Here is a 27,367-nt window from a genome sequence, read left to right as displayed (position 1 = left end):
CCCGCTGTCCCTCCGTCCCGCTGTCCCTGCTGTCCCTCTGTCCCTCCGTCCCGCTGTCCCGCAGCTGCCGCCGCCGCTCAGCGCGATGCCGCTGCAGCAGGGCTCGGCCCGGGCCCGGCAGCGCACCGTGCTCCTGGTGGGCATCGCCGTGCTGCTGGCCGCCCTGGTCCTCGCCGTGGTGCTGGCCTCTCTGCTGACCCACGGCAGGCACGAGGTCAGTCCCCAAATGCTGAAGTGGAAGGACAGGGGGACCACGAAGAACTTGCAAGAAGTTATTGTGGGAAGATGCTACAACTACATCACGGCGCAGCACCCGGAGCTGGGGTGAGTACAGGTCTGGGTCAGGTGTCGGGTGAACAGAAACTGTCTCGGCTCCACCTGGCTGGGTTGGCAGGGGCAGGGAGAAATCAGAACCCTGTTTTGTAGGAAAATGTACAGACAAACTCGGTGCCCCAGTGGCAGCTTTTGAAAGAAACTACCTGCAGGGGCAATAAAAGTAACACTAATCAAAACATAATTATAAATGGATTTTACAACTTCCCTAAAGCCAGCTGAAATAAAAGCTGGATTCTAGCAGGTTTGAGTACATGGAGGTGAAGCAATTTGCTGTAAAGCTGATCTGCCGAAGTCTGTAATGTGACACTACAGCCCTGTAACCGAGACTACACAGGAGAAAGGACAAGGTTCAACACAGACTTATAGGGCAGGCAAAAATGTTAGGAAAACATGCAGAAGTACCTTGGTGTTATCAAAAGCTGTTTTTAGCATGTGGATATGACTTCTTGATGAGCTCAGAGAGCTTGCATGGAGAAATAGAGGTGGATCACAATACCAGCTCATCAGTCCCTGGAAACCCCTTCCCCCAGAGGTGTCCTTGCTCAGCTCATCACAGCAGGTAGTGCAACACCCCTGGCATCCCGCCCCTCCTCTCCTGCAGAAGAAATTCCATGGGCCCAGGTCTGCCACAGTGTATTAGAGCTGAGAACTGATTTTCTGATCCCCTTTGTTGCAGAGAAAAGCAAAGTATGAAATAAGGAGTGCCCTGGACCCCCAGCAGGTGCTGGGGACACCCAGGATGGTTCCAGAGCAGCCAGGGTCTCTCAGCAGGGACCCATCCATCCCTTCTGTGGCACCACAAAGCTGCCCTGCCCAGTGAGCCTCTGGCAGAATTTTCCATCACCCTGGACTGAGTGCTGTGGGGCTGCCCCATGCCTTGGCCAGGTGACAGAACCATCCTGGTCTTTGTCCTGAAAAAGGCACCCTCTTGTTTTCATGAAATTGAGCTGATGAGAACAAAGCTGTGTATAGTTTGCTTGCATTTGGGTTTCTTTTGGCTTTGGATATCCTGCACTGTATGAAAAAGCTGATCTGCAGTATTTGAAGGGTCATGTGGAAAACCATGGCCTGAGCACACAGAGACTTGTTCACTCTTTATGTCAAATATTTGAGTGGCTTCAGTGAGGGAAAGGAGGATTCTTTTGCAAATAAAATTTAAAAGTTCCTGAAACTTGCAAAATCATATACATGTTTCTAAAAGCATAAATTAATTTATTAATTTAAGATTTATTACACTCAATATTTAAATCTGAAATTGTTTTCAGGCCTAACAGCCTTTGTTACATGGGCTTGTTTCATTCAAATTGAGGTGCTGAAGATGTGAAAACCACTTTTGTGTGAATGTGCTTTCAGCCACGGCCACGTGTGTTGTCACTGACAACACAGTCTGAATCTGGACCACAAATATCTCTAGGAATTATTTGTTTAGGCAATTAAATCAAGGACAGTTTTAAAAAATCACAAATCCATGATCACAAGTTTTCTAAAAAGTTTGTTAGTACAAAGTGCAGTATTTTGGCCTATTTATAATCCAACAGTGCTTAATACCTCTGTGGCTGTGAGCTCACTTTCTTTCAGATTAAATTACTTCTGTATAGTAGGACCCTTTTTTGTTTTATTTTATTGAAGTGACAGATTTTTCTGAAGCATATAGAACAGAAGAAGGAAAACATGATTGTCTGTGTACATCTGAAATGTTCAGAGGTTTCCTGAATGGAGAATTAAATGCAGATGCTTTTCTGGAAATCAAAGCCAAGATTGCTCATTTCTGAGCTCTGTGCAGTTTGTGTAACCAGCCTCTCTGTCACTGGCACTTTCTGATAATGACCTGAGTGCCTTTAGGACACATCAGAGAGTGGGACCTTTCATCATTAATGTAGGCCTTGGATCCTCTGTGGTATGGGGTCTGTGGTGCAGTTAATCAAAGAGAAGAGTAGGGACAGGGAACTGCAGAAACATGGGCAGAGCTGTGGGCTGGGCAAGCTGTGCCCTGCACTCTGCCAGGACTGCTGCTGCCACTGCTTCCCACCATGGCAACTTCGTTATCTTGGTAGGAAATCTTTTCATTTTCTCATAAATTTGTCCATATTTTGTTCTTTCCCTTTTAATCTTACACTGATGTATATGTTTTTTAAAAGATCTGCCTTGGGTAAACTTGTGGACACTTCCATGTATTTTTAATTTTTTTTATATCAGAGTCACTAAGTTCCACCTTTGAGGACATTTTCTGAACATTAAATCTATTCACTGTGGTAGTTAGTGACATTTACTACACTTTGGAGTGTCATATTTCAGATTGGAATAGGTGGCAGGTTTTGAAGAAAAGGGGGATGGTTGACATGACAATGGATATTGTACTGGCTACCACAGGTGGCTTTAACAGAGTTCTACAGCCTCTATTTAGCTCTGCTTTTGCATCTGTGTGCTGTAAATCATTTCAGAAGGCTTCTGACATGGTAGTGTACACCTTCACTACCACAACTCTAACTCTAGAGGATACCTCTTTGCATTCTCCCTCATCTTGCTGGAGCCTTTCACCATGCCCAGTCAGCTCACTCTGGTTGTGCTCTTCTCTTTTCCAATACAATCTTTGGGCTGAACCCAAGCCCACAGAGGCCACTGGAAGGCTCTTGCTGTCTGCAGCAGAGCTTTGTAAACACCTCATGCAATTAGATTTTATCCTGTTGATTTGTTTATTCTTAAAATTCATCAAAAACTCTGCATTGAACTTGCTCACAAAAGGACATTTCTCTGGTGCTGTGTTACAGCATCTGCTAGTAATAATTTTGTTCAACTGCTTGCATGCCATACAATCCTCAGATTTATTTCTGCTGCTGACTGACTCTCAATATTTGTACACATGCAATTTCCTCAGTCTTCCTGCATAAACTTTGTCATGGCAAAGTTCACGAGGAAGAGGAAGAGAAAGAGAGTGCCAAACATTTCAATAAATAAATAAAGCATTTTCAGTATTAGTCCTGTTTTTTAGGAAGAAATGTGAATGGTATAGCAGCAGGCTTTAGGGGGTTTGTTCCCTGCACACAGAGTCACACACCTAAATCATACTGACAGTAAGGAATAATATTTCTCTTTTGACTTCTCTGGAAAATACTGGCTCCAAAGCAAGTTTGTCACAGCTTGGTAGTCTTACCTTTTTTTCATTAACAGAAGCTGGAAGTTCTGATTTCACTAGTCTTGTAAAAATCCCTTGTGGCCCTCAGTATGCATGGTAGTTTGGGCTGAACAAAGCCAAAAGCAGTTTAGTCTGAAGCAACAATTTGACCTCCAATGACTTCCTCCTCTCCTTCCCAGCAATAGGGACTCCCTCTTGTGGCTGCAAACCTCTCGCAAGTCTCACCTCCAGTCTCACACCGCCAAATTTCCAATAGTCTATCCCTGGCACAGCCAGAGCAGGGGGGGCAGCCGGGGCTCAGCGCTTTGGGCTCCCCTGCACAGCTCAGGGAGTTCAGCAGATCCCTGCTGAGACCTGCTGTGGTGACACCATAACTCACCCATCACTCCAAGATGCTGCTTCTGGTGCTGCTTGGGCACCTCTGTACCTGTTGGGGCAGAAAAAGGGGCAGCAGCAGCAGCCTAAGTTAGCTGGGTTAGGTTTCCTCTTCACCACATTTGAATTGGCAGCCTGAGGTCAGGAACCAGCAGCACTTTGTGACCTGGGGAAGGAGTGGAGAAGCCATGCTATCTAAAAGGTCATAGTCACTAATGCCCAAAGCATAAAAGATGCTTTTTTTGCATCTAGAAATAACTGATTTTACATTTGCAGCTCAAGAGGATTTTCATTCTCAGCTAGTGACTGCTCCCCCCTCACAGCTGCAGTCACTCCTTGGTCTTAATTCACAGAACCACAGAATCCCAGAATGGGTCAGGTTTGAAGGGATACAGAGGTCAGCTGGTCCAACCTCCCTGCCCAAGCAGGAACATCCTAGAGCACATTACACAGGGCTGTGTCCAGAGAAGCTGGCAAGGACCTACTATTTATAAATTTAACTATTTAAAAATTGTTTGAAGTCAAACCAGCTTATTTTTTGTCTAACTTCTGACAGGAAGAGGGCACCAAGGACACAGACAGGGAGCAGTTTCAAAAACACATGTAACTGCCAGGCCAAACAATGCCACCGTGCCTGACTAAGCAACACAAAAACCTGATGATGAAGCTGAAAGTGTAAAACTTCAGTACAGCTTTCATGCAATCTTGTATGGACACAGAATATGTTTCCCCCTTAAATATAATTAGATCAACCAATATTGTTTTTATTGTTAGTGGCAAGTTCTGTTGTAACAAATTTTAAGTCTGTAATTCCATTAAATTTAGTAAGAGTTGGTGCATGTCCAGGAGAGCTCTGTCTCCTGACTGCACAATCATGAATGCATTTTGCCTTCCCATTCCTTTGCAGCCTATGGAGATACATTTTGTCAGAAAGAACATATGGATCATGATTTTGTGTGAGATACGATTGCATTCACAGCATAATTCCCTCCTGAAAGAAATCTGGGGTTTGTTGTATGCTTACTTTTGCATTTTGCCTTCATGCTTTACTAGGCATTTTTAATCTAATTTCTTTGTGTTTGTTCACTGATTGTTATTGCTTTCACATCAAGCATGGCACTAAATAACCATGATTTTTGATTCAGTGTCACAAAAATCCTAGCTTTATTTTACAGCCATGAGATTATACTGAAACTTACCTAAGGTTTGTTTTTTCATTGAGAAAATGTGCCTTGCATGAGAGAAACCATTACTGAACCAGTCTTCTGAAAAGCACAAATTACTACCCAGTTGCAATGCATTCAACCCTCTTAGAACGCTCAGCAGATTTCTAGAGCTCCCTAGTTGGATATCCATCAAAAGACTCAGTGTTTGTTTGTAAGACTATGCTTTCTAAAAAAAAATCTGTTGTCATTGCTGTGCCATCTTTTTTGGTCCCAGAGCAAACAAAAGGCTTTATTTGCACTGTCTGTGGAACAGGACACGGGGGCCTGGTGACAAGCTGATGTGAGCCATCAGTGTGCCCTGGTGACAAGGGCCAGCAGTGCCTTGGGTGCCTGAGAAGGAGCATGGGCAGAGGGGGACACAGGGCACCTTTCCCTCTGCTCAGCCCTGGGGAGATGTGGCTGCAGTGCTGGGGCCAGTTCTGGTCCTGTCACTGCAAGGGAGGCAGGCACACACCTGGAGCACATCCAGAGAGGGACCATGATGGTGACTGAAGTGTCTGAGACACAGAGAGGGGTTCAGAGCCTGGGACTGCCCAGCCTGGGGAAGGCTCAAGGTGGTAAATACCAGCTGAGGGGAGTAAAGAAAAGAGAGTCAAGCTTTACTCAGTGGTATTCAGTTGCAGGACAAGAGGCAATGGGCATTAATTACAGTACAGCAAATTCTATATAAACGTAGGGAAAAACCAGGTTTTTTACTATGAGGGAGATCAAAGACTGGAACTTGACTGGAGACTTTGTAGAGGCTCCATCCTTGGAAACATTCAAAACAAGACAGATCCTGGTCCTGAGAAACGTTCTCTGAGACAGAGGTTGGGCTGGATGATCACCAGAAGTGCCTTCCTTCTTCATGCTGCTTCATTTCTTAGGAATTGCCTTTAGACTTGTAAGAAGTCCACTGGGAAACCAGGACAAACAGCAATGAAGAAATGTTTTGGCTCATCTCTAATGAAAATTGTTTTGATATTTTGTTCCTACATCTGGTTTGTCTCTCAGCATTAAGATGGGCACTGTATCATCACCATAGCACACTGCTTATTAAAATACCCAAGTCCTAACATTTGTGTTTGCCTTTAAAGTTCCCCTCCCCTATTTCATGTGCTTGTGTGCTGATTTTAATACCTTCTCTGTGTTTACCTTTATTACATGAAACCTACATTTCTCTGCTTTTTATTTATTCTATCCCTCAATGTTTATAACAAGGTTTTCTTTTACAACTGTTTTTCCCTAAGTTGTATACAAGTGACTTTGACTGTTCTTGTAGTTTATTGGTAGCAAAGATTTCACTGTAAATATTAACAGCTGTTTGAGCCCTACTTAAAATACACTTCTATTGAAATATGCTGTACTGAGCTTTAATGGGGAACTGGAATATAATGTTCAGTGAGCACAAAAAGACAGTGATGAGTACTTGAGGATATAGAGGTGGGGCTACTGGCTCTGGGGTTTGTCCCTCTAAAGAGTCCTCATGCTGCTTAAAGCTAGTTCCATACTGCTCTGGGCTGTGAGGTAGGAGTCCATTTGGGTATTGTTGTCATCTCTTTCTAAAGGAAGCTCATTAGAAAGAATTAACTTTCTTTTAGCAAGAGACAAGTTCATAGGGCAGTGGGTAGCTATCATCTATTTGTTCTTGAGATCATTAATCACCAGCATATTTATTTCTGTTCTTCTGGAGTATAAATGCCACTGCTGGGCTGTGGAAAGCCATCCAGTCCTGTGCAAAGCTCAGGCTCAGTTCTGTGCTGAAAATCTTCCCTGCCAGGCTGTAACTCCACAGAAAACCCAAGGTCTGAGCATCCAGCAAGGGTAACAGGGAGATGTCAAAAGTTACTTTGTCCTTTGTCCCTGGCCAACATCAGTGTACTGCTAAGGGGCAGAAATGTTGTTGAGATCTGAATTTATCTCTCACTTGACAGCCAAATGTCAACTCACCTATCTGTTTTCTATACTGAGTTTTTATCATATAAAATTGTTATTAAATTACTCTATATTTCTCATCTACACAAACTTTTTTACATTAATTTTATAGTTTATAGATGTTTAATGGTTCTTACTGCAAGATTCCATAGGATTTCAAATAATTTTTCACGTTTAGCTTAGTTTACACATATTGTGTCACTATTAAAATATCCTTTGCAATCAAATTCCCCCAGAAACTAGAGAGAATATTATTCTGTCTGTGCTGATCTTCTACATGCTAATCAGAAGTATTTGCTGATGAAAAACTTTTCAGCTTAGTTTTCCACTGTACATCTTTGCAGCTATTTAGTCATGCACAGTCAGTTAGCTGCCTGCTCTTTACATTTTCTCTTGTTTATTGATTTTATAGAATTGACTCTACAGGGCAATGCCTGGTGGCTGCCTAAATTATAGCATCACCCTAGGATTGAAATTATTAAATTTTTTTATGAGCTGATTGCTGTAAAAGGGAATACTGGTCTATCCCACTTTTCCCTGCTTCTGTTCTTCTATAATATCTGTGGAGATGTCAGTGAGAAAACCCCACACTCAGAGGTGATGTAATTCAGCTGTCATTGCTAAGGTATGGTTAAAACTCAATTAACACCTCAGAGAACCATGAAGAAATGTATCTCTGGTTATCCATAAGGATAGGAGGAATAGATTCTTTTTCCCTCTAGGGTCGGATGAAAGTCTGTCTCAAGTGTTCAAGGGAAAAAAAAGCTAAAGATACATTCTGTCTTCCCAGGGATGACCTCAGAATAAGGAATTATCAAGAAGATCACTCACAGATGTACTAAAGCTCCAAGCTGTTCCCTTGTCTGTGTCTTGCTGATAGAGCCCACCCTGGAAGCAGGAACTTCTCCCAAATTACTGAATTTATGCCACATTCCAGCAGCTTTAGTGCTATTAAAAACAAACAAACAAGCAAAACAAAACACAAGAATGTAGTGCAAGTTCCTGTAATGGTTGGGAAAAAGTGAAAGTGCAGTAAGCCATTGAATATTTCCCTGTACATACCTTAATTTAGGTCAGTGTTACAGAATTGTTCTTAGAAGTTTAATATTAACATTGAATCTCTGCTACAAATACCCTTTCTGATCAAAGGGTAACATGCCAGCTAAAATTTATTCCCTCTATATCTGTTGATGACATGGCCCTCACTTGGAAGATTGAACTAAATAGAGCAACTATGATCCTCTGTCAACATGTAGTCCAGGTGAGATTTCTGCCCTTCTGGGGGCTCTGTTCCACTCACAGAGCACCTCTGCACACACCACCTGCTTTAGCAGCTTGTTTTTCACCCAGGAAGGCTGGAATCCAGGCAGCAGAACAGTCTGCTCATGTGGATGAGCCCTTCACTGGTTGCAGCTGCCTCCTCTTGGCTCAGCCCTTCCCAGAAGGGGACAAGGCTCAGTGTTGTCCTGCAGCAGCAATTCCCCACTCACATAAAACACTCCAGGAGCCATAAACCAAAGCCACAAATACTCCTGCCCTTAAAACCTTCTTGTTGCTGCCAAAGGTGAAGGGCTGGTGTGCTGAGGAGCTGGCACTGGCTCCAGGCCCTTCACTGTCCAGGAACACACAAAGCCCTGGGGTGCCTCCAGCAGCAATCTCACTTAGGGCTCCTTTTCCCAGACCTCCAGGCTCCCCCTCTTTGCCCTGCTGAATTTACTTGCTCTGCCTACAGGCAGCCTTTCCAGAAGTGATCTGCCTGTGAGGCAGGGCTCTGGATCTCCCTCTCCAGAGCCCAGTTAGTTCTTCCAATGCTTTGGTTACTGACTTTTGAACTATGTAATCAGCAGAAAGCAATACTTACCAAATCAGGCTGCCAAAAAAATCAAGCATGTCATTTTCATGTTGACAGAAAATCTGTTACCATAAGTGTTCTGGTGGCAGACAATTTGCAGTAATTAAACTGAATGGGAAACGAGAGGCTTGTGCTTATTGGAGACACTGAGCTTGACAGATCTGATTTTCTTATTTCATCGCTTTCCTTGCTAATTTTCTCCCTTTCCATTATCCTAATGCTGAAACCAGCAGGTTAGTGTCATCAAACCCTCAGCAACAACAGTGACTGACCTCTCTTAATTCATATCTGTCTGATTTGTAGGACAAAGATGCCCGATGGGAGGTTTGGGCGCTGCAATGACAAGAAGGGAGCCCATCCATTGTGTGCTCAGCCCCATTTCCAGCTCCGTGCCCTGCAGATGGGTCGGGTTGGAAGAGCCCCACGTCTTTGGAGTTGCTGCTCCCCAGGAGCTCCTCTCCCACCTGATGGCACTGTTCTCCTCGCTTTTAGCTCCCAGCCCAGCTTCACTCCAGGGAGCCTCGGCTGCCTGGGCAGCAGCTCCAAAAAAACTGCTCCAAAGCAGCAGCGAGACACGGCAAGGCTGGAATTAGAGAGGGGAAAGCTGAAGAAATAAAACCCCAGGAATATTTAGGGCAGAAAAGGTAGCTAAAGGATTCTGAGTTACAGAGGGCTTCCTCTCAACACAGGCATAAACATATAATTGTATACCAACTGTATAATTGGTCCTTGTAAAATTTCTGACATAAAGACATAGCTACACATAAGCTCACATTAAAAAAGAGGTTGACTACAGATGTGTAAATTTTACTGCTGTCCACAGCCATCACAGTTTATCAAAATGCAGCAGATAAATTGGCACAGGCAAAGGTAGGGTCTGTTAGATGCAGAAATATTGCTACATCATTTAGTTCATTTGACACACATTCCCCTTCTGAGATATCTGGGTTTTTACACCTGAAACCCGTGCCTTAGATGCCCCGAAGAGTGAAAACTGGCCTTATGTCTTTAAGGATCTATGTTACAACCACAAACATCTTGCTGACTTTTTAAAGAGTCAGATTTCTGAGTGCTTAGGTTCATCACAGCTCTGGCTGGTGATGGTAGCAAATGAGAAGGATTTTCTTACACAAATTGCAGAGATTTGATCACTGCACAGGTTAGGGACATGGGCTCAGGGGAATGTTCCCAGCTGTAACTTTGGAGCTTCACCACAGGGCCACAATTAAAAACTCAGGGTGGCCCAAAGACACTGCAATGTTTTAGAAATGAAATTCTGGACCTTGGAAAATCTGATCTTGATTGCAGGGGAGAACAGGTGTCACCAGCAAAGTGTCTCTGCCTGGCAGGCTGATTTAAAAACATGGACAGAGTTGGTTGAGTTCTCCAGAACAAAGTCTGGAAGTAATTCTTTTCTTATAAATTTGAAATGGGTCCCATACTTTAGGCATCACTCTCAAATTCTTGAGTAGAAAACTGGAGACAACGCTGCCCTTCTTCAGATGTTTTCAGCATTCAGTGTCCATCCAGTGCTGAACTGAAAGCAGACTTTGTTCATGGTGTAACTGAAATCAGAAGGGATGAAACTTATCCTTGGTATTATACTAATTAAATCAGCTTCAATTGGGGATGAATTTGCTCTGTCATGTCCAGTTAAAGAAAAAAAAATTATAAGGCAAAATAAAATCTATAGTGACAGTTATTTATCAGATAATTCAGTGCTATCCCATTCCTTTCAGTCTAAGGATATTCTTTCAAGGTTAGCCAGACCAGTGTATGGATATGCAAGAAATAATGATGCAGAAGCTGTCCATTTTTCTAATATGCACATTAAAATTTGGCTGCTGGGATAGATGCTAATGGAAATATTCTTGGCCCCAGCGTTTGCTTGATAGATTAACGTGATATTCATATACAAGGCAAATGGATAGAAATGCTCAAATTTATTGGAAAATGGGACTTCTACCCCAATGTAAGGACAAATGGAGGATATGCTTTGCAGTATGCATAACATTTGAATTTAATAAGGAAAAGTTTATTTGTATCCCAACCCTTATTGTGTCCTATACTGAGTTCAGGGTAGAATCTCTGGCTCAAAAAGATCCTAAGACAAGTTCTTCAGTCCTTGTTTTCCAGGGGAATGTTGCAGTTTTCAAGTTCACTGAAGATTTCATGTGTTCTTTCTGTTAGCTATTACTTCACATTTACCAGTATTGCCCAAATTCTATTCATAAAAAGAAAACTTGAAAAAATTAAACAGAAACAGAATTTTTTCAAGTTTAATTGAAAAAATTAAACATTAAATATGTTAAATGTAACATATTTATGTTACATACCACTGAATTTGGATTCAATACTTTAAGAGTCTATAGTAGAATAAAATGTTTTAGATATTTCAGCACAAACAAAGGTAGCCTCAAAGGAAGAAGTCCATTATGCCTGAAGAGATAATATGGTATTTGCAGATAGGATGCAGAATTAGTTTGTATGCAACCCAAAATACACAAACAAATGCCAGAGAAAGAGAGAGCCCAAGGCCCACAGCAGTGTGGCACATAAGAGTATTCCCCATGCACTCTGTATTTATCTAATTCAGATAATTCTGATTAACTGGTAGAGTGAGGATCTCTTTTGTGGCCTTTCTTTCTTCTGTAAATCCAGAAGGAACACTAAATCAACACATTCTATGACTTAGGAGCAACTTTAAGGGAAAAGTTTCTTTCTCAGGCATTTGTTTTTTGGGTTCTTTTGGCAAGGCACATGTTCTTGTTTCAACCTGAAGCTGTTCTTGCTGGAATTTTTAGCATACCACATGCCAGCCAACTTCTCATATTGTGTCAGAAGGCCCAGAGCTACAGAAAGTCTCTGTCCTCTCCTCTGCTCAGTGTGAGTTAAATGCTGCACACCAGACAAGTATTTATTTCTGTGCTGGAAAAAGGTCAGGTGAAAATTTATTAACAGAATCTACCTCAACAGTGAGACTGGAAAGAACGGCACATCTTCCTGCAGCTGGGTTTGCAGGTCCTCAAGCCTTCTCACTGCTTATCATCTGTAAGCCAAAATCACAGTTCTATGTGCCTGGTAATCTCTTCAGGGTGTGAGACAAAATTTGTGCTCCATATCCAAGAAATAGCTTTCCAGTGGCAAGCCAATGATTATTATTCATTTGTAAAAAAACCAACAAAACAGGTAAGTGAGGACAGCAAAAAGAAGAGGTTATTTAGCTTTTTATGTATTTTTTTACATTGATGATTTGTATTTTTATTTCTAAAACAATGCTTGAAACTGCCTAGCTTCCACAAAAGCCCATCTTCATGACTGACATTCCTCCCTGTGATGCACCTGGCAGTTCCACAGTGATCAGCAGCTGTAGAAGAGCCTCCCCCACTTGCAGGCTAAGACCTACCCGCTTTATGACATTAAAGATGCAATTTTGCTCAGCTCTGCCAGGACTGTACATACAGACTCTTCTCTCGGGTACTGAGATGTTGACACACATCATGCACTGCTAAGGATGGAACACTGATTCCTTGGGTTACTGACTCAGCAATCTCTCTTGGCATGATCATGAATCACCTGGCTGGTTTCTTTGTGCCTCTCATGGCCATGGCTTGAGTCTAGCAGCAGAAATGTTTTATATTGTGTCTATCTCCTACCTCTCTGCTTTGGAAATAAAAAAACGTGGATTTTTTTAATAGGTTCTTGAAAAATATTTTGTCTTCTGAAATCAAGCATAAAAACTTTGCCATACGAAAGGATATATCACCAGGTACCCTGTTGTCTTATTTATCAAGAGTTCTAACACCATTATAGTGCAAGGATTCTATATCACCAGAGTTTCACACCTTCTGAGTGTTTCTCATAGTCATCTCCTCTAAGCACTGACTCTTCCCAGTCTTTGTAGCAGTCTTCTGACTCCAGAGCCCACCAACCCACTCTTTTATAACACTCTGCTTATTAGCTACAGTTGTGGCCTGTTAAGATCAGCCCTGCTCCTAATCTTTAGTAATTGGTCCAGCTGCAATTCTTTAGGGGATAAGATTACATTCTATACCACCTTCATTTACCCATACTGTATCCCCCTACAGTACCCAGCTGTCACCTGGGGCTGTTAATGCTCTTACATAAAGCAGATCTCAGGAGTAGCTTAAAAAAAGAGAAATAAATAAAGGTCTGCCTGGAGTCATTTGACAAATTAGAAAGTGTGAGCCATATAAATGTTTATGAGATGTGCCTGTGCTTACAGCCAAGCTGTACAAATTGTCTTTATGATAACATTGACTGTGCAGAGCAAAGGGGACAGCTGCCTGTTCTCTAATGTCATCTCTCCATCAGCTGGAGCCTCTCTTTGGGATGATTCAGTGTGTCCATGTTGTAATCCTTAGTGGCAGTGAGAGGTATTTACAACTTCCTAACCTCTAAATAAAGTACCAAAGTTTGGAGTATGGTCTCTGTGGGTTATTTATGCTTTGCAGACAGAGACATGTCCTCCAGGAGAAAATTTAATACACCCAAGTCAACAGCTGAAAATTAGTGCATAAATAAAAATAATCTCAGGTCCCAAAAAGCTAAATCTCTGCTTTTGTTTTAGATAAAATTACAGGGTTTTTTTTCTAAGATCAAACTCTCTGCAGGGACAAGCCATATTTTTGGCTTGCTGTATCTGAGGGGACAGTATTCTTTGACCATACTTTTAAAATGTACAACCTATAGTCTGAGAAGCTATTTGCTTCTTATAATTTGGTGTGAATAATCAAGAAATTTGATCTTTTGGTTATGTAAAATCATCACTGGTTTTTTTTAAGGGGTAAAGATTTAAGGGGTAAAGATTTTTTTTAAGATATTGCAGCGAACTAATTTGAAATGCAGGAAAGAGAGATATTTTGAACTGTTCTTTCCTCAGTATATACTTAATCTGCTGAAGATACTCTGCTTTGGTAATGGATCATGAATTTGGTGCCTGGGCATAGTTGGAATTCTTCTAGTGTTTGACCACCACAGAGAACCTTTCACAGGCACAAATACTCATAAATATTTACTAACTATGTTTTAATCTTTTGGCAGAGATAAGGATTGTCTAAAAATATGGGAATCATTAAAAGATGCCTTCATTTACAAGAACCCCTGTAATATCACACCAGAAGATTACCAGCCTCTGATGGAGCTGGCAAGTCACCCTATACCCTGCAACAAGGTAACACCAGTGCAGGGTGGGCTGCGGTGGGATGCCAGGTCTGGGCAGGGGGATCTCACCATCTCACATTTTACTTTTGCACTTACTGCAAAGACTGGGCCTTCACAGCATTAAGTTGCTGTGCTGTAACACAGCAATGCTTAGGATGAGCGCGAATAGGCCTCCAGCAGATAATAAGCAGAAATTTTACAGTAGAGCTATGAAACGCAAGTAGTACACGGTAAGAAAATGAAAGTTTCTTTCTGAGTCAACAGAGAGGGGAAATTGCTGGGATTCATAAAATTAGAGGGTTTTTAGAAAAGTGGTTGAAAAGGGCAGGCCTCTGAAAGCAGATTTGTGAATATTGCTAATACAGCGAAAAGTTTTCTAAGCAGTAGAGCAGATGTGAGAAATAGCACAACAGACTTCTGTAAACTGACCTTATAGATTGCAACAAGGTTATTTAATGTATATCTTTACAAGGTTAGTATGAATGGATCTTTGTGCTTTGTCTCTCATGAACAAGTCTGTGTTTTAACTACCATTACGTGTGTTTCATATGATTGGATAGAATTCTTGTCAATATGTTTTGCTCTATGTGTGATTGGCTGAAATCTAGGCCAAAATGGTTTTATGCTATGCTGTAATGTCACACCTCCTTGGCATTCCCTGTGGATCAGAGAGCTGTTAACATCCTGTCTCCATTTTCCTAGCAATGTACTGAGACTGATGTGTTGAATGAATAGCTCACGACACTGGTCCGGATCTGCCCCATCTCGTTTGTGAATGTATATAATGGCCAGTGGCACTGCAACAGTCCTGCAGCTGCACCTTTGGGCCCAGTAACCCTGCCCATGTATCACTGGGAATCATCCCAGTGTAAGGCTTGCCTCAAGCCAGGGTCATCCCAGGGAGGTGACAGGGATGTCCCCATTCCCTGAGCATGTGGCTCTCTGTAAGGAGCACGCCACCATGCTGTTAGAGGGACTCTGCTTCCAGAGAGCTGTTCTTCCATGTGCAGCTCAAAAGCAAGCAACAAATTTGGGAACTATCCTATGAAAACTAGCCAAACCTTTCTTTCAAAATCCCTTAAACCATGTTCCTTTACACCCAAAAAAAAAAAAAAAAAAACCAAAACACCCAAAATATTCTGCAAACAACAGTGTTCAAATAAGAACTGACCCACTGAGGTGAACTTGCTGCATTTCAAAACTCCTTCATTGTCATTAACTTTTTGGTTTTCTCCAGAGCAGTTTTCTGGCCAGCTGTGGTATAGCTTATCACTCACCAGACATTGTACCTTATTTCACAGTCACTGTTTTGGAGCAAGACAAACGACCTCGTTCATCGCTATACAAAATCCAATCAGAATTTCCTCACCTTGGAGGACACCTTGCTGGGTTATATGGCTGACAGAGTTTCATGGTGTGGAGACCCCTCTGCCCCAGGTAACCTACACCTAAACACAATCCTTTTCACATCATTTTCTAGTGATTTAATTTAAAATTTTAACTGTCCAATATTTTGGAATTCTGAAAATAACACCTATTTCTCAGGTTAAATTAAAAACCACAGCTTTGGATGTTATTCTAACACCAAGTTGCTGTTTTACCTAATGGCCACATCTAGCCCCCTGTGCTTTGCTTGCTTCTACCCTGTGGTTCCTATGGGACAGACTGCAAAGCAGGAATGTTATTCAGGAAGGACCTGGCCACATCAGAGTGCTGGGGCAGTGTGCAGGTGCCTTGGGGCTATCACTGCTCACCTGACTCCTGGCTTGGGGCTTAATGCTAGGAACCTTTAGACTGGGCTGCGATTACTGAAAATGTTGGGCAAAGTTTAATTTTTCAATGCAATCAGACCATACTTGTCAATAGCCAGCCCGTTTCTCACATTTGGGATTGTGTGTTTTCCCTTCTCTGTTTTCTGAGAATTATTTGTGATATGGTATCTGCAACTGCATCCCTGAAAAGAGTGTGAGCAAACAGGATGGCCTTTGAGCAGATGCAAATTCCTTCTCCTTTCAGAGCCCTCTCCCCATTCAGCCTTCTTGCTTTGACAGAGGGCAAATCTTTTTGCCCACAAAGCCACATAAGCCTTGCAAAAATATTCCCTCTAACTGTAAATGTATTTTTTCTCAGGAATCAACTATGAATCTTGTCCAAAACGAAATGAATGTGAGAGCAACCCTGGCTCTGTGTTCTGGAAAATGGCCTCCAAGATGGTAAGATCTGGACTGCATCTCCCTGAATCTAAAAGTGAGGAAAGGCACTAAGTTCCTGACAATGCCAAGAAATATGATTTTGCAGATCTTGACTTTAAAGATGGAATAGTAGAAGTTGACAAAAGCTTTAGTTCCAGGTGTTAGAAATCATGGTGTAGGATTCCAAGGTCCCATATTTTATGTACAACATTTGATGCCCTTGTAGTTCAGGCGTTCTTTTTGTGGACAGAGGCTGAGTGTCAGTGTCTGGAATAACCCTTGGCAGAGACCTAGAGCTCTGCAAGTGATACAGTTATAGCAATCACCCTAATTAAATCACAGAACGTCAATTGCTGCAGTAAAATCTATTTTAGCCTGCCAATGTGGAAAACAGCACCCAGATTGGCACAGACATTTTCCAAGAGGCTGAGAATCCCCTTGCACTTCCCAGCATAAAGCTGAAGAGCACATCCTCCCACATCAGGGCCTGCCAAGGCTCCTGTGATGTCCCCACCCATGACACATCCAACTCCCATCCCAGGAATGAGATCCTGCTGGTCCCAGCTAAGCATTTAGCCTGCCTTTGTTGAGTCAGCACTGTACAGGAACAAACTGCCAGAGAAACACCTGATGTCCTGGGTTACTTTGATTTTACCTGTCTCTCAAGATTTCACCCTTGGTATGACTATCAGTAGATGACTACCCAGGTGGAAAACCAGCATTCCTGTATGCTCCAGTTCTCTTGTGTGCAAGAAAAAGTCTACTCATCATATAAAAAAAAGGTGTTTTGTGAGTAAACTAGGAGGGAAAATGGTTGAGTTCCAGTATCTGTGAGAGATAGAACCACATACAGACCCAGGTTTGCTCAGCTGCAGGCTTCCTTGCCATGTAAATTCAAGATCTACTAAAACTCATGCTAAATACATTTGAAAGTTACACATAATGAAACTTCCTGAAACTTTGCAGCTCTCAAGATTTGAATTTGAGCCACATTGTTTATGAGGACATGAAAGATTTGATAAGTACAGTCACCTGCATTAAGCTTCTTAAAAATTCTTTGCCTTACCAATGGTGTATGTATTTAGCATAGGTACTTTATAGACCTTAGAAGTCTTTAAATATGGGCATGGGTTTGAAAGACTAAAAAAGCAGCGATTACATGATTTAGTATATTAAAAATCAAGTTAAAAATCCTCAGTGATAATTTTACTAAAACATCAGGAGAGAAAAATCCCAAGCCACAAAAGAACACAGAGCATGAGTCACAAGGAAACAAGTATGTAGTGGTCTGTGTGTCCTTAAACTGGGGATACCTCTGCTCTGGATGGTCCTTGCTTTCTGAGCTAAAGCAGTCTGAGGATTGCTGTGAGTTCCTACAGACAGCTGCAGCTGTAGGGGCTCTGGAAAGCCCTGTAAAAACTGAAACCAGACAAGCTGCTCTACCAGCCCCATGCACCCTGAGACTGCCCGCTCATAGCTGTCTAATGGGGCTTTGTCACAGTTTTGCCATAGCCTTCAGAGACTTTTTTTTTTTTGGCACTGAAATGTTCTGCAAAAATATTGCCCAGATCCTGTTCTTGTGTTAGGCAGTTCTGAGGACATCAGTGAATTCTACCAGCCCCAAGCCTGCCATGCACTGCCTGTAGTGTCAGAGTGTAATGTCCCTTGGTCTGGTTCAGTTTGCAGAAGCAGCTTGTGGTGTGGTTCAAGTGATGCTCAATGGATCAGTGGAAGCTGGAGCTTTCAGGAGCAGCAGGTACTCACCCAACACAAAACCATTCATGTCCCTGTGGGGCTGCATGTGCCTGCCTGCCTGCCTGGGAGTCCCAGTGCAGAAGGGTTTTGGTGAACTCACCCCTGGGTGCTGTAAAGCTGATTCTTTTCACTCCTTCTGTTCAGAGACTGTGACTGAAATCCTCCAGAGGATGTGGGGGTATGCAGGGTGCTCTTACTTCTTATTTAATTATTACAGTTTCTTTGATTTTACTTCACTAGACTTGGCTACCTGGCTGGAAGTGCAGTCATGAATAATTTCAAAAGATGAAGAATATTCTTTCTGGGGGGACAGCCATGGTCACTTCCCTAGCACCAAACCAATAGCCAGGAAATTGAACGGGAGAAGAGGCACTAAAGATGCCAAAACTTCAGCTTGTATCTGTCTGCAGGCAGTTTCAAAAGTTCCCCTGAAAGTGAAATAAGAATGGGGAGGCAACATTTGACCATAAGGCAATTAAATAGTCTGTGACAATCCATTGGCAAGATAATGTTCTCTCACAGGGTGTAACAGCAGCACTAATAAGCACTGGTGTTTGGGGAGCATACTCTCTACACCTTTCTGAGAAAACGAAGAGTTTTGATGTTCTATGTTCCATTCTTACAGCATCTTTGGAAGTATCGAGATCTTTAACCTGGATCCAGATAAAGTCACTGAAGTGCACATTTGGCTCATGCAGAACATTGGTGGCCCTCAAAGGTAAGGCACAGTGATGAGCACTGTGGGGAAGGCACAGGGCACAGCTCAGGTCTGGCAGCAACACTGTCTTAAACTCATGAAATCTGCTTTACACTCACCTTCTAGGTGCTGACTTTGCAGGAAAAATAACATTTGTACTGTTGTTTCCTCTAGTATTTTTGTAGGTACTGCTGAACAGTTACAGGTAAAACACAATGACATTTTCCTTGCTTTCAAGAGGTCCCAAGGCCTTTAAGTTCCTTTCAGCTCCACTGAGGTCCGCAGACCTTTGCTATGGGTGCAGCACTGAAGTCAGAGACCAGGCTATGTCTGCAAGGATAAACATGTCCAGGTATCCATCCAAACATGGATATGTTTGTCCACAGCAGCAGTATAATTATGCTCAGCCATTTTTGAATGACAGATCAGGTTGTGGAGTCTCCATCTATAGACATACTCAAAACCTAACTGGGACCTGAGCAACCTTTTCCAGCTCATATTGGTTTGATCTCAAGCTGTTTCTTCTTGCCTAAATGATTCTGTGATTTTTAATAACAAATCTATAGTAGAAATGCTTACCATGGAATTACTGATACCAGAACAGCAACCTCAAAGCACATCTGAGCCTTTCTGAGTGATGTTTTTCATCCCATTCAGATTCATTTGCAGATCTAACACATTTGAAACACTAAGCATGATGCTCTGTGCCTTTGACCCCTCCTTTCAGAGCCAGTTCTGTGGCCATAATGTCCTGCCACAGTTTAATGATGTCCACGACAGAAAGCGCAGCTGTGGTGCCATGGATCAGGAGGGAGGCTGTGATGGTGCAGTGCAGCTCAGGAAGGAGTGAGGCCCCTGCTCAGCCTGCCTCACTCTCTGACTCAGCTCCAGCTCGTGTTGCAGCCCCTCCCTCAGCCCAGACACCCAGAGGTGTCCCCTGTGCACCTGAGCTGACACCCCTGCCATGGTTCATGGTGTGCCTCTGTGCTGGGGTCTTGTGCTTGTGCTCCTTTGCATAAAGGTTTGCTGGAGAAAAGGAAATTGAGTAATCTTTACATCAGTGTCCCCTCACATGGCACTGGATCCTTTATCCCATGATTTCTTAGCATCAGATATTTTTGTTGTGCTCCCCCTCAGCAGCTCACACAAGGCAGAGCCCTGCCAGACCCCTTGCTGGACACATCCCCCTCCTCCTGTGACAAGTTCATAGCAATTTCCTTTTAATGTTCTACTTGCTGCTAAGGAGAGAGTGGGGGTTAGCCCCAATAGTGTGCATTCCTTGTATCTTCTGATTTGTATTCCATGTTGAATCACTGATAACTTGTCAAGTCTAGTGAACAAAGAAGAGCTGGCAGTGCTCTCTGCTAATGTCATATGTTAGGAACTGGATTTGTCTCCAGTAGTAGAAGTGAGTCCTATACTCTGGATGAGGAGATGATTTTTACCTTGAGGTAACAAGGCTTTTGCTGTGTCTCTGTCTGTGCCTATGACATTTGTGAAACCTCTCACTACATCTTTGGGGCCCTTGGGCTATTTAATTAAATTGAACATAGAGATACAGCTCTTGAAGATATGAGAATGCTACCTGCTTCTTGAAACCTTTATCTGTATGGGAAAGCAATACACAAGTTAGGGCTCCTACCAATGCAAAAGTGGTTGAAACATCCCCTTTCCAAAACAGAGCAGCTGCAGCAGCTGTAAACTGAGTCAGACATACAGGAGGTGCTCAGAGCCTGCTTCATCCCCTGCTTTCTTATCAGTTTCCTCCTATCTCACTTCCTACCTGGGACTTCACTGCTGGCTTTCATGGCCTTTTCTCACCACACAGAGGACTTGACCCTTCTGCCCTTGGACAGATTTAGCAAGCCTAGCATTGTGCTGCTGTGGAAGCACCAGCAGCAATGGAGCAGTTCTGGAGCACCCTGAACTGGGAATGGGACTGAGTGATGTCCCACAGATGTCCCCCTGCACAAAGCTCTCATGGAGATGCACAGCTGGACACCACATGGACATCACAGAGCCTCTACCAGCAAGGGCCAATGGCAGCCAAAGCTCCACAACCCCCATGGCTTCCCAGCACATTGGCAAACAAGCTTCTAAAGCACCTTACCTATAATAAAGCTGTGCCATAGTGTGGAATTTAGGTGAGCATTTTGTACACACAAGGAACACAGGTAACTGAAGTCTTGTCTCCACAGTGAATCCTGCTCAGGTCATTCCATTCAGAGGTTAATAAACATTCTAGAAGAACGAAACTTTAAGATCATCTGTGAAGACAATTACAGGTAATTATCCACTCTTACTGGTGATGACTTTGCTAACATAAAGCTAATATTGCAGGTTTACAGCAGGCTAGAGCAGACCTCCCCCTCACTGCCATGACATCCCTCCAGTGGGGCTGGGTCCTTCTCAGGGGCTCCAGCCCTGGGGCTGGGGCTTGCTCTCCTCCCATTGAGCAGGTTCAGTTGTTTTCAGGAAGGGACCAATCCAGCAATCCAGCCACCAGATTTTCTTCTGACTGGGCTTTTACCTAAAACACTGAACCAAACAGGCAGCTTTCCTCTTTCTGCATACAGATAGCACAGGGTGCCAAGGGTGGTCCTTACATCCTTCACCATGGTTCGAGCATGCTTCCTGTCCTGCTGCTTTGTCAGAGAGTGAGGCATGAGACATGATAAGCATTGCTAATTACTGTAATTTGCCATTGTCAGGAGCAAAAAAAGAGAAGTCTGTGAAACAGCAGCCCAAGTCCTGACTTGCCTGAAATCTCCATCTTCCTGCTGAGGAAATACAAAAGCCACAGACCCTTTATCCCTAGGTGTGGGTTCAGAGACCTTCACATTGAGCAAATTTTTTCTTTAGAGACATTAGAAAAGTGGCAAACATTCAATATTGCTCATATCTTATCTGTCAGGAAGAGCTTTTCAGTGTCAAGGACTCATACTTGGATAAGAACATTTCCAAAGTAAACAAAGATTTCTATGAACTTCTGGGTTTGTGACAATAGTTGAAGTATGGAAAAATTGGTCTGCAAAGGGGGACAAATTATAGGTCTTTAAATCTGAAGGCAGAGCAATATATTTCTGTCTGGGTACTGCTGAACCTGATTAATGGGTGCTCTGATCTTTGTGAAAAAATTAGCTCTGGTGTGGAGCATAAATCTGCCAAATCGTGTGCTAACTTTCTCTTTGGGTAAATGGAACCTTAACCAATACTCCCAGGACCTGTAAATAGGTACAGATTATTTCAGCCTGGGATGAATTAAGCTATGGGGCAAGGCAGGGAGGGGAGATCTATCACAGCTTAGACCCCTTGTGGCCTAGCCCAGGGAGGAACCTGACACTCATTGCTGTGTCTCACAGCTGAAGGTAAGGTGACAAGTAGGGCTGTTTGTCAAAGTTCAACTAACACATATATAAACAACTGGGTTGAGCAACACAGACAATCAATTTTGCTATTTTATATGCAGAATAACAATAAAATAAGAGATGTACAAGTAAAGCCAAAGTTCAGGATAGACTGTGTAAGTGTATTGCAAACAGAACCGTGTGGGTCTGTATCAGCTGAGCATCTGCCTTTTCATGCCATGTAGCAGCTGCTGTTGGTCATTTTATCTGGCTTTTGTCCATCTCAACAGTATCTTCCAGAAGTGACTCTTAAACTGGATTCACTGGATGCATTAGAAAAAAATCTCATCATATCTGACATTCACAGCAACATCTTCCTGTTGTAGCAGTGGGGTTTACCAGTGAGTAACACAGATGGTGAACTTCCAGCATGGTAGGAATTCCACAATTCCACAATCTGTGCAAGAGATCTTTCTTCGTTTTCGTAATTATTTTTTATTTTGCAGAATAGCTGTGAGGTCAGTTCCTACTTTTGTTTGTACTGATTTGCCCTTGTCCCTAAAACCACCAAAGTTACCTTTCTGCAGCAAGATTAAAAAGAATTACCCTAAGAAAATCCATCTGCTTAATAAGCATGGATGTGACATGCGCTTTGACTTTCACATTGCATTCAGTAACTGTGAAGTAATTCTGTTGTACTTGCAAATTGATTATTAAATATTTCTTTGTTTTGTGTCTTATTTCAGGCCTGTTCAGCTCCTTCAGTGTGTGCACAACCCAGACCACACAGACTGCAGGCTTTGCACCAACAGCTCAGCAATTCCCTGAAGCAGAGTTCTCTGTGCCACTGAAGACTTCCCTGACTTGTGTGCAAAGCTGGAGAGGATGTGGCTGCAGAGCTGAGAGTGATAACAGTAGCATGGTGTGTGCTGAGTGCATAACCAGAAATCCTTGCTGTGATACTAACAGCCAGATAGCAGGAGATGGTACCTGAGCTGTGATGCTGTACACACACACACACACACACACACACACACACACAAACACTGTTTCCGATGGCCAGCAGTTGAGGGCAGATGCTTTGCCCTGGTTTGCTCCCCTCTGTACAGCTTGCCACTGGCACAGAGCAGGGATTCCCTGGGACATGCACAGAGAAGAAAGAGACTTTCCAGGATAGGCAGAACTTGCCTAGATCAGTGCTGGAACTTTGCCTGGATCATCTTCCTTCCTGCTGAAAGGTTAGGCAGGAAATGACCAGGGCATGCTACATTTTCCCTGCATCCCAGTGCAAATTTCCCCAGAGGGGAATGTTGCCCATTGGCACATGGTATAAATCATGGCTTTCCCAGGTACTGTGACACTTCTGACCAGGTAAAGCAAGCAATGGAATAGGCACAGCAGTTCTTGCCTTTTAATGGGTATCACAGTAAGCAGCTGGAAGGAAGACAGCTGAGCTGAGCTAAGAAAAAAACAGAACCTGCTCAGAGGGTTGCCTGCACCTGTAAAAGCTGCTTAGTATGCAGCTGGGAGAGAAAATAGTGAGGCTGACTCAGATAGCTCCATTAAAATCCTACTGGATACACCATTGCTGGTCAGATTACATTTTGTTCTTAATATAGCAGTAAACAGCAGCCTTCCAACTTTCATAAAAGGTCCCTCAGGCCACAACTTGGCCATGCACTGGAATAGAAACAAACATCAAACGGTTGCCACAATAAGGAGTCTCTCTTGACCTCAGTTTCTGCAGTGAAAGGTGATGCCTTGGGGTGTAGAATTCACAAGCACTGACGTGCTGTGGTGCACTGAAACAGCAGCTTTCAGTGATGTCCTTTGATTTCCATTTTACCAGTCTCAAGTGCAGTGTTTATAGCAAAACAAGTGTCTGAGGCCAGCTGTGGCCACGGCTGCAGCGCCATTGACAGCAAGAGAGCAGAGCAGGCTTTGCTGCAGACACACTCCCTGGTGCTGAGGTGATAGATGTACTCCTAGTGCTGAGGTGACAGTGTGAGCAGCAGCTGCCAAACCTGCAGGCACACTGGGGTTTCCATGGTCCCACAGGGAGAAGGTTGTATGCCACAAGTTTTAGTGACTGCCCAGAGTGCAAAGCATCGTTATGGACCTGCACAAGCTGGTGTGATTCTGAGCATCTCTACATAAGCCTCATCTCTTCAATAGCAATAGAAGCCTGCACTGAGCCTGGCTGGACCAACCCAAGACCTCACTTATAATGTTTACATTAAGTGAAATTAAGTGAATAAGTATTTTTATTTGCAAGATGTTATGTAACTTCTTAGACGAATCAACATAGACACAAACCAATACTTTCAAATAGGATATTTCTGACTATCACTTACAAGTTTGTCTTCATGCTCACTTTTGTACTTCTGTTGCAATATATTGACTGTAAAATTAAGATCTCTAATAAAATTGCTGATGAGAAATGTTCTTAATTCAGTTTGACATTATACAGAACCTGAGAAAGTTAAGAAAGAAAGATTCTCAGAAGACCAAAATAGGGCACCTCCTAAAAACAACTCAGAAATCTGTTCAAGGTATGAAACACAACATGCAACCACCCAGGGGAGCAGAGAAACAGAGCACATCCTCCCCAGCCTGTGTTCTCCATCTGATACAGAGAAGTCATTGCCTTTGTAGGTGGCTGGAAGTGAAGCATCCTGAATCCTTATCTTGAGCATAGATTGTTCTTGGCCATAACAGTGGAGAAAGATGATTGTTCTTGTCAGTGGTGATGTCGTAAGACGGTAAGAAGCCAACTGTGCTTTTGGAAGCTGAGGTGCACAATTAATATGGGCAACTGTGCTGGGGTAAGTGATGGCTTTGAAATGCAGGTGGCTGGCAAGTCTGGGCTGCCTGGATTACATACATGGCAGAACATGAGCCAGCTCATTTCCAACAAACACTTTTATTATGCATGATCACACATCTGAAATGCTGTGCAGACATGCCCTACCAGAAAAGTACACTTGCAAATCCTATTGCTTTGCTAAAGACTTATCAAGCAAAACACCCTTCTAAACAAATACAAAGTGTTCCAAATCCACAGAAAATAAATAAAAGGAAAAATAACCATGCATTTTCCCCACTCTTTGGAATAAATGTTTTGTAATATGGTTTGGAAAAGGTTGGGTTTTGAAAATATGTTTTTAGTCTGAAAAAGCTAACTCTCATAATTTGCTCAAGGTAAATAGGCTGGCTTGTACCTCACCCCACATCAAACACTGCTACAGTGCAGCCCAGGAACACAAGAGGAATCTGAGTTACTGTGTGATAAGGTGATATCAATGTTATCACTCCCAGAACCACACAGAGCTGCAAAAGCCACTCTCTGACCCTGTCACAACAGCACTGCTGCTCCCCTGGTCTTTGATCAACTTCACTTAGCCAGAGCAAGCAATAAACTTATTAGGAAACAAATTAAATACAGAAAGATCTGTTCTCTTTGCAGCCAGCACCTGGCCTCATGTTTGATTTCATGTAATATGGAATTGTTTAGGTTGGGAGGGGCCCTAAAGTTCACATAGTTCCACCCCATGTCATGGGCAGGAACACCTTCCACCAGACCAGCTTGCTGAAAGCCCCATTCATCCTGGCCTGAGCACTGTAATATGGGGGAAAAATCTTTGAGAGGGGTTTTGATTTGTTTATCTGTGTATTGGCAGCACATTGTGTGGTGGGTCTGGGTCCCCCTGGGCTCTGGCAACAGGGGAGTGGTTTTGGATGGAACCTGATGTCCTGGCAGCACTGCAGTGTCCATCAGTATGAAGCAGAAGTTTCCCCTAAATTTTTTTGGGCTACCCTTCATGCAGGTACCTGGGAAGACTCCCTGATACTCAAAGCAGTGACCCTCAGACATTGTCTTGCATAAAAGAGCTCAGTAGAAAGAAGAGAAAAATGAGATCAGCAAGTGTTCAGGTAGGAAACCTGGTGAACAGGCTGAATCTCAGAAACTTTCTCTTAACAACAATGTCATTTACAGGCTTAAAATGACACTTGAATGGAATAAGTGATCCTTCCTAATAAATAACTGATCCTTCCTATTAAATAACTTGAAAGGAGCAATAGCGGATTCAAATAAAATTTTTGCCTGTAAAATATGGAGGCTGGTGAAAAGAACAAAAACAAGTAGTATGTCTGAGTAGTTATCCCTCTGCTTTGCCAGCAGAAATTTCATTAAATTCCTGATGAACCAAGAAAGGCAAACAGTCTGGGATAACACATTTTTCCTTGCTTAGAAAAAAGATCTTCTATCTATTGGGAAAAAAGTTGTTTAGTTTGAAGAGCATGTTCATTTTGAGCACTGCACTGGGGAGCAGTGGAGGGCAGCTGCCTGCTTGCTGTTCCTCCTCTCCTGTGGGGCAGTGATTGCCCAAATCAGAATAGCCAGGAAGCAAATAGAGCAGCATGTGCTCCACACTAGCATATTCCACAGCAATACAGCTGCTTTACCCCCAGTTCACTTAATTATGAGATTTGGGCATGCATGGAGGGAGAATAGAGCAGAGAGGGTTAAAATCCATGCTAAATATTTTAGATAGGATTTCTATCACTTAAGGTCAGTCACCTGATTGCACAGACTCCCTGTATAAACAAAAGGACAAACCAGGCACCTCCTGAGAGCACTCATCGTGCTCTGCAGCAGGGAGGGCAGCACAGAGGGGATGATGTGCTCTCCAACACAGGATCCTCGTCTCTCTCCACTCCCTGTGAAAGTTGCCTAGATTATCAGCTCAAATTCATAAAATTACCTTCTGGGTGCTTAAAGTTGCATAAAATTAGCCTCAAATATATTTCCCTGTGAGAAACATTATAAATCTGGAAAGGACATCTAAGGATCCTCTCAAACGCAGCAGATAAAAGGCTTTTGCAAAATATTTAAAAATTATAATTTCACAATCCATTTTCTGAGTATCTAAAGCCACAGTCCTAAAATTTGCTGATGATTTCAGGAACTGACTGTGTGATAATGAAGTCTTTTGAGCATATCATATGCAGCCAATTAGAAAATCTGCCTTCTGCTAGAGAAAAATAATTTGTTAATCATCTGTTCACTCTAGGTCATATCTTGTTTTCTGTTTGTTTCTGTTGCCTGAATTTCCAAGACTGAGATCACATTTGCTTGCTTTATGGCTTTCTTTTTCTGCATATGCCATACTTCCTTAGATTTTTGGCCTTTTTCCCCCCCATTTTAGTTACAGGAGCACAGCCAAAATTGCCTGATGGAAATGCCATGGAAAAAATCATACCATTTTTTCCTATGGCCTAGTGGAGTAAAAATGCAACAGCTGTAAATTATATTTACACCTTCAATATCTTAAAGGGTAGCTTAAAAATGGGG

At 42.8% G+C, this 27,367-nt stretch overlaps 1 protein-coding gene across 1 annotated transcript; it reads left to right on the top strand.

The window, feature by feature from the left end:
• Positions 1 to 24,452, top strand: LOC132072814 (ADP-ribosyl cyclase/cyclic ADP-ribose hydrolase 1-like). Its single transcript, XM_059471327.1, has 8 exons — positions 1 to 324; positions 13,901 to 14,030; positions 15,322 to 15,457; positions 16,151 to 16,233; positions 17,892 to 17,968; positions 18,593 to 18,685; positions 20,863 to 20,949; positions 22,758 to 24,452. Exons 1-8 carry the CDS (start codon positions 86 to 88, stop codon positions 22,837 to 22,839), a joined length of 927 nt encoding a protein of 308 aa, XP_059327310.1. The 5' UTR covers positions 1 to 85; the 3' UTR covers positions 22,840 to 24,452.
• Positions 24,453 to 27,367: the final 2,915 nt, after the last annotated feature.

This window comes from Ammospiza nelsoni, chromosome 4, assembly GCF_027579445.1.
Source record: "Ammospiza nelsoni isolate bAmmNel1 chromosome 4, bAmmNel1.pri, whole genome shotgun sequence".
In the NCBI taxonomy this organism is placed as follows: Eukaryota; Metazoa; Chordata; class Aves; order Passeriformes; family Passerellidae; genus Ammospiza; species Ammospiza nelsoni.
This window is presented reverse-complemented; position numbering and strand designations above follow the sequence as displayed.

Coding starts and splice junctions, on each gene's coding strand:
- LOC132072814 (XM_059471327.1), top strand. CDS start 86: ATGCCGCTGCAGCAGGGCTCGGCCCGGGCCCGGCAGCGCACCGTGCTC. Junction 325..13,900: donor GCGCAGCACCCGGAGCTGGG/GTGAGTACAGGT, acceptor ATCTTTTGGCAG/AGATAAGGATTGTCTAAAAA. Junction 16,234..17,891: donor GGAAAATGGCCTCCAAGATG/GTAAGATCTGGA, acceptor GGTCTGGTTCAG/TTTGCAGAAGCAGCTTGTGG.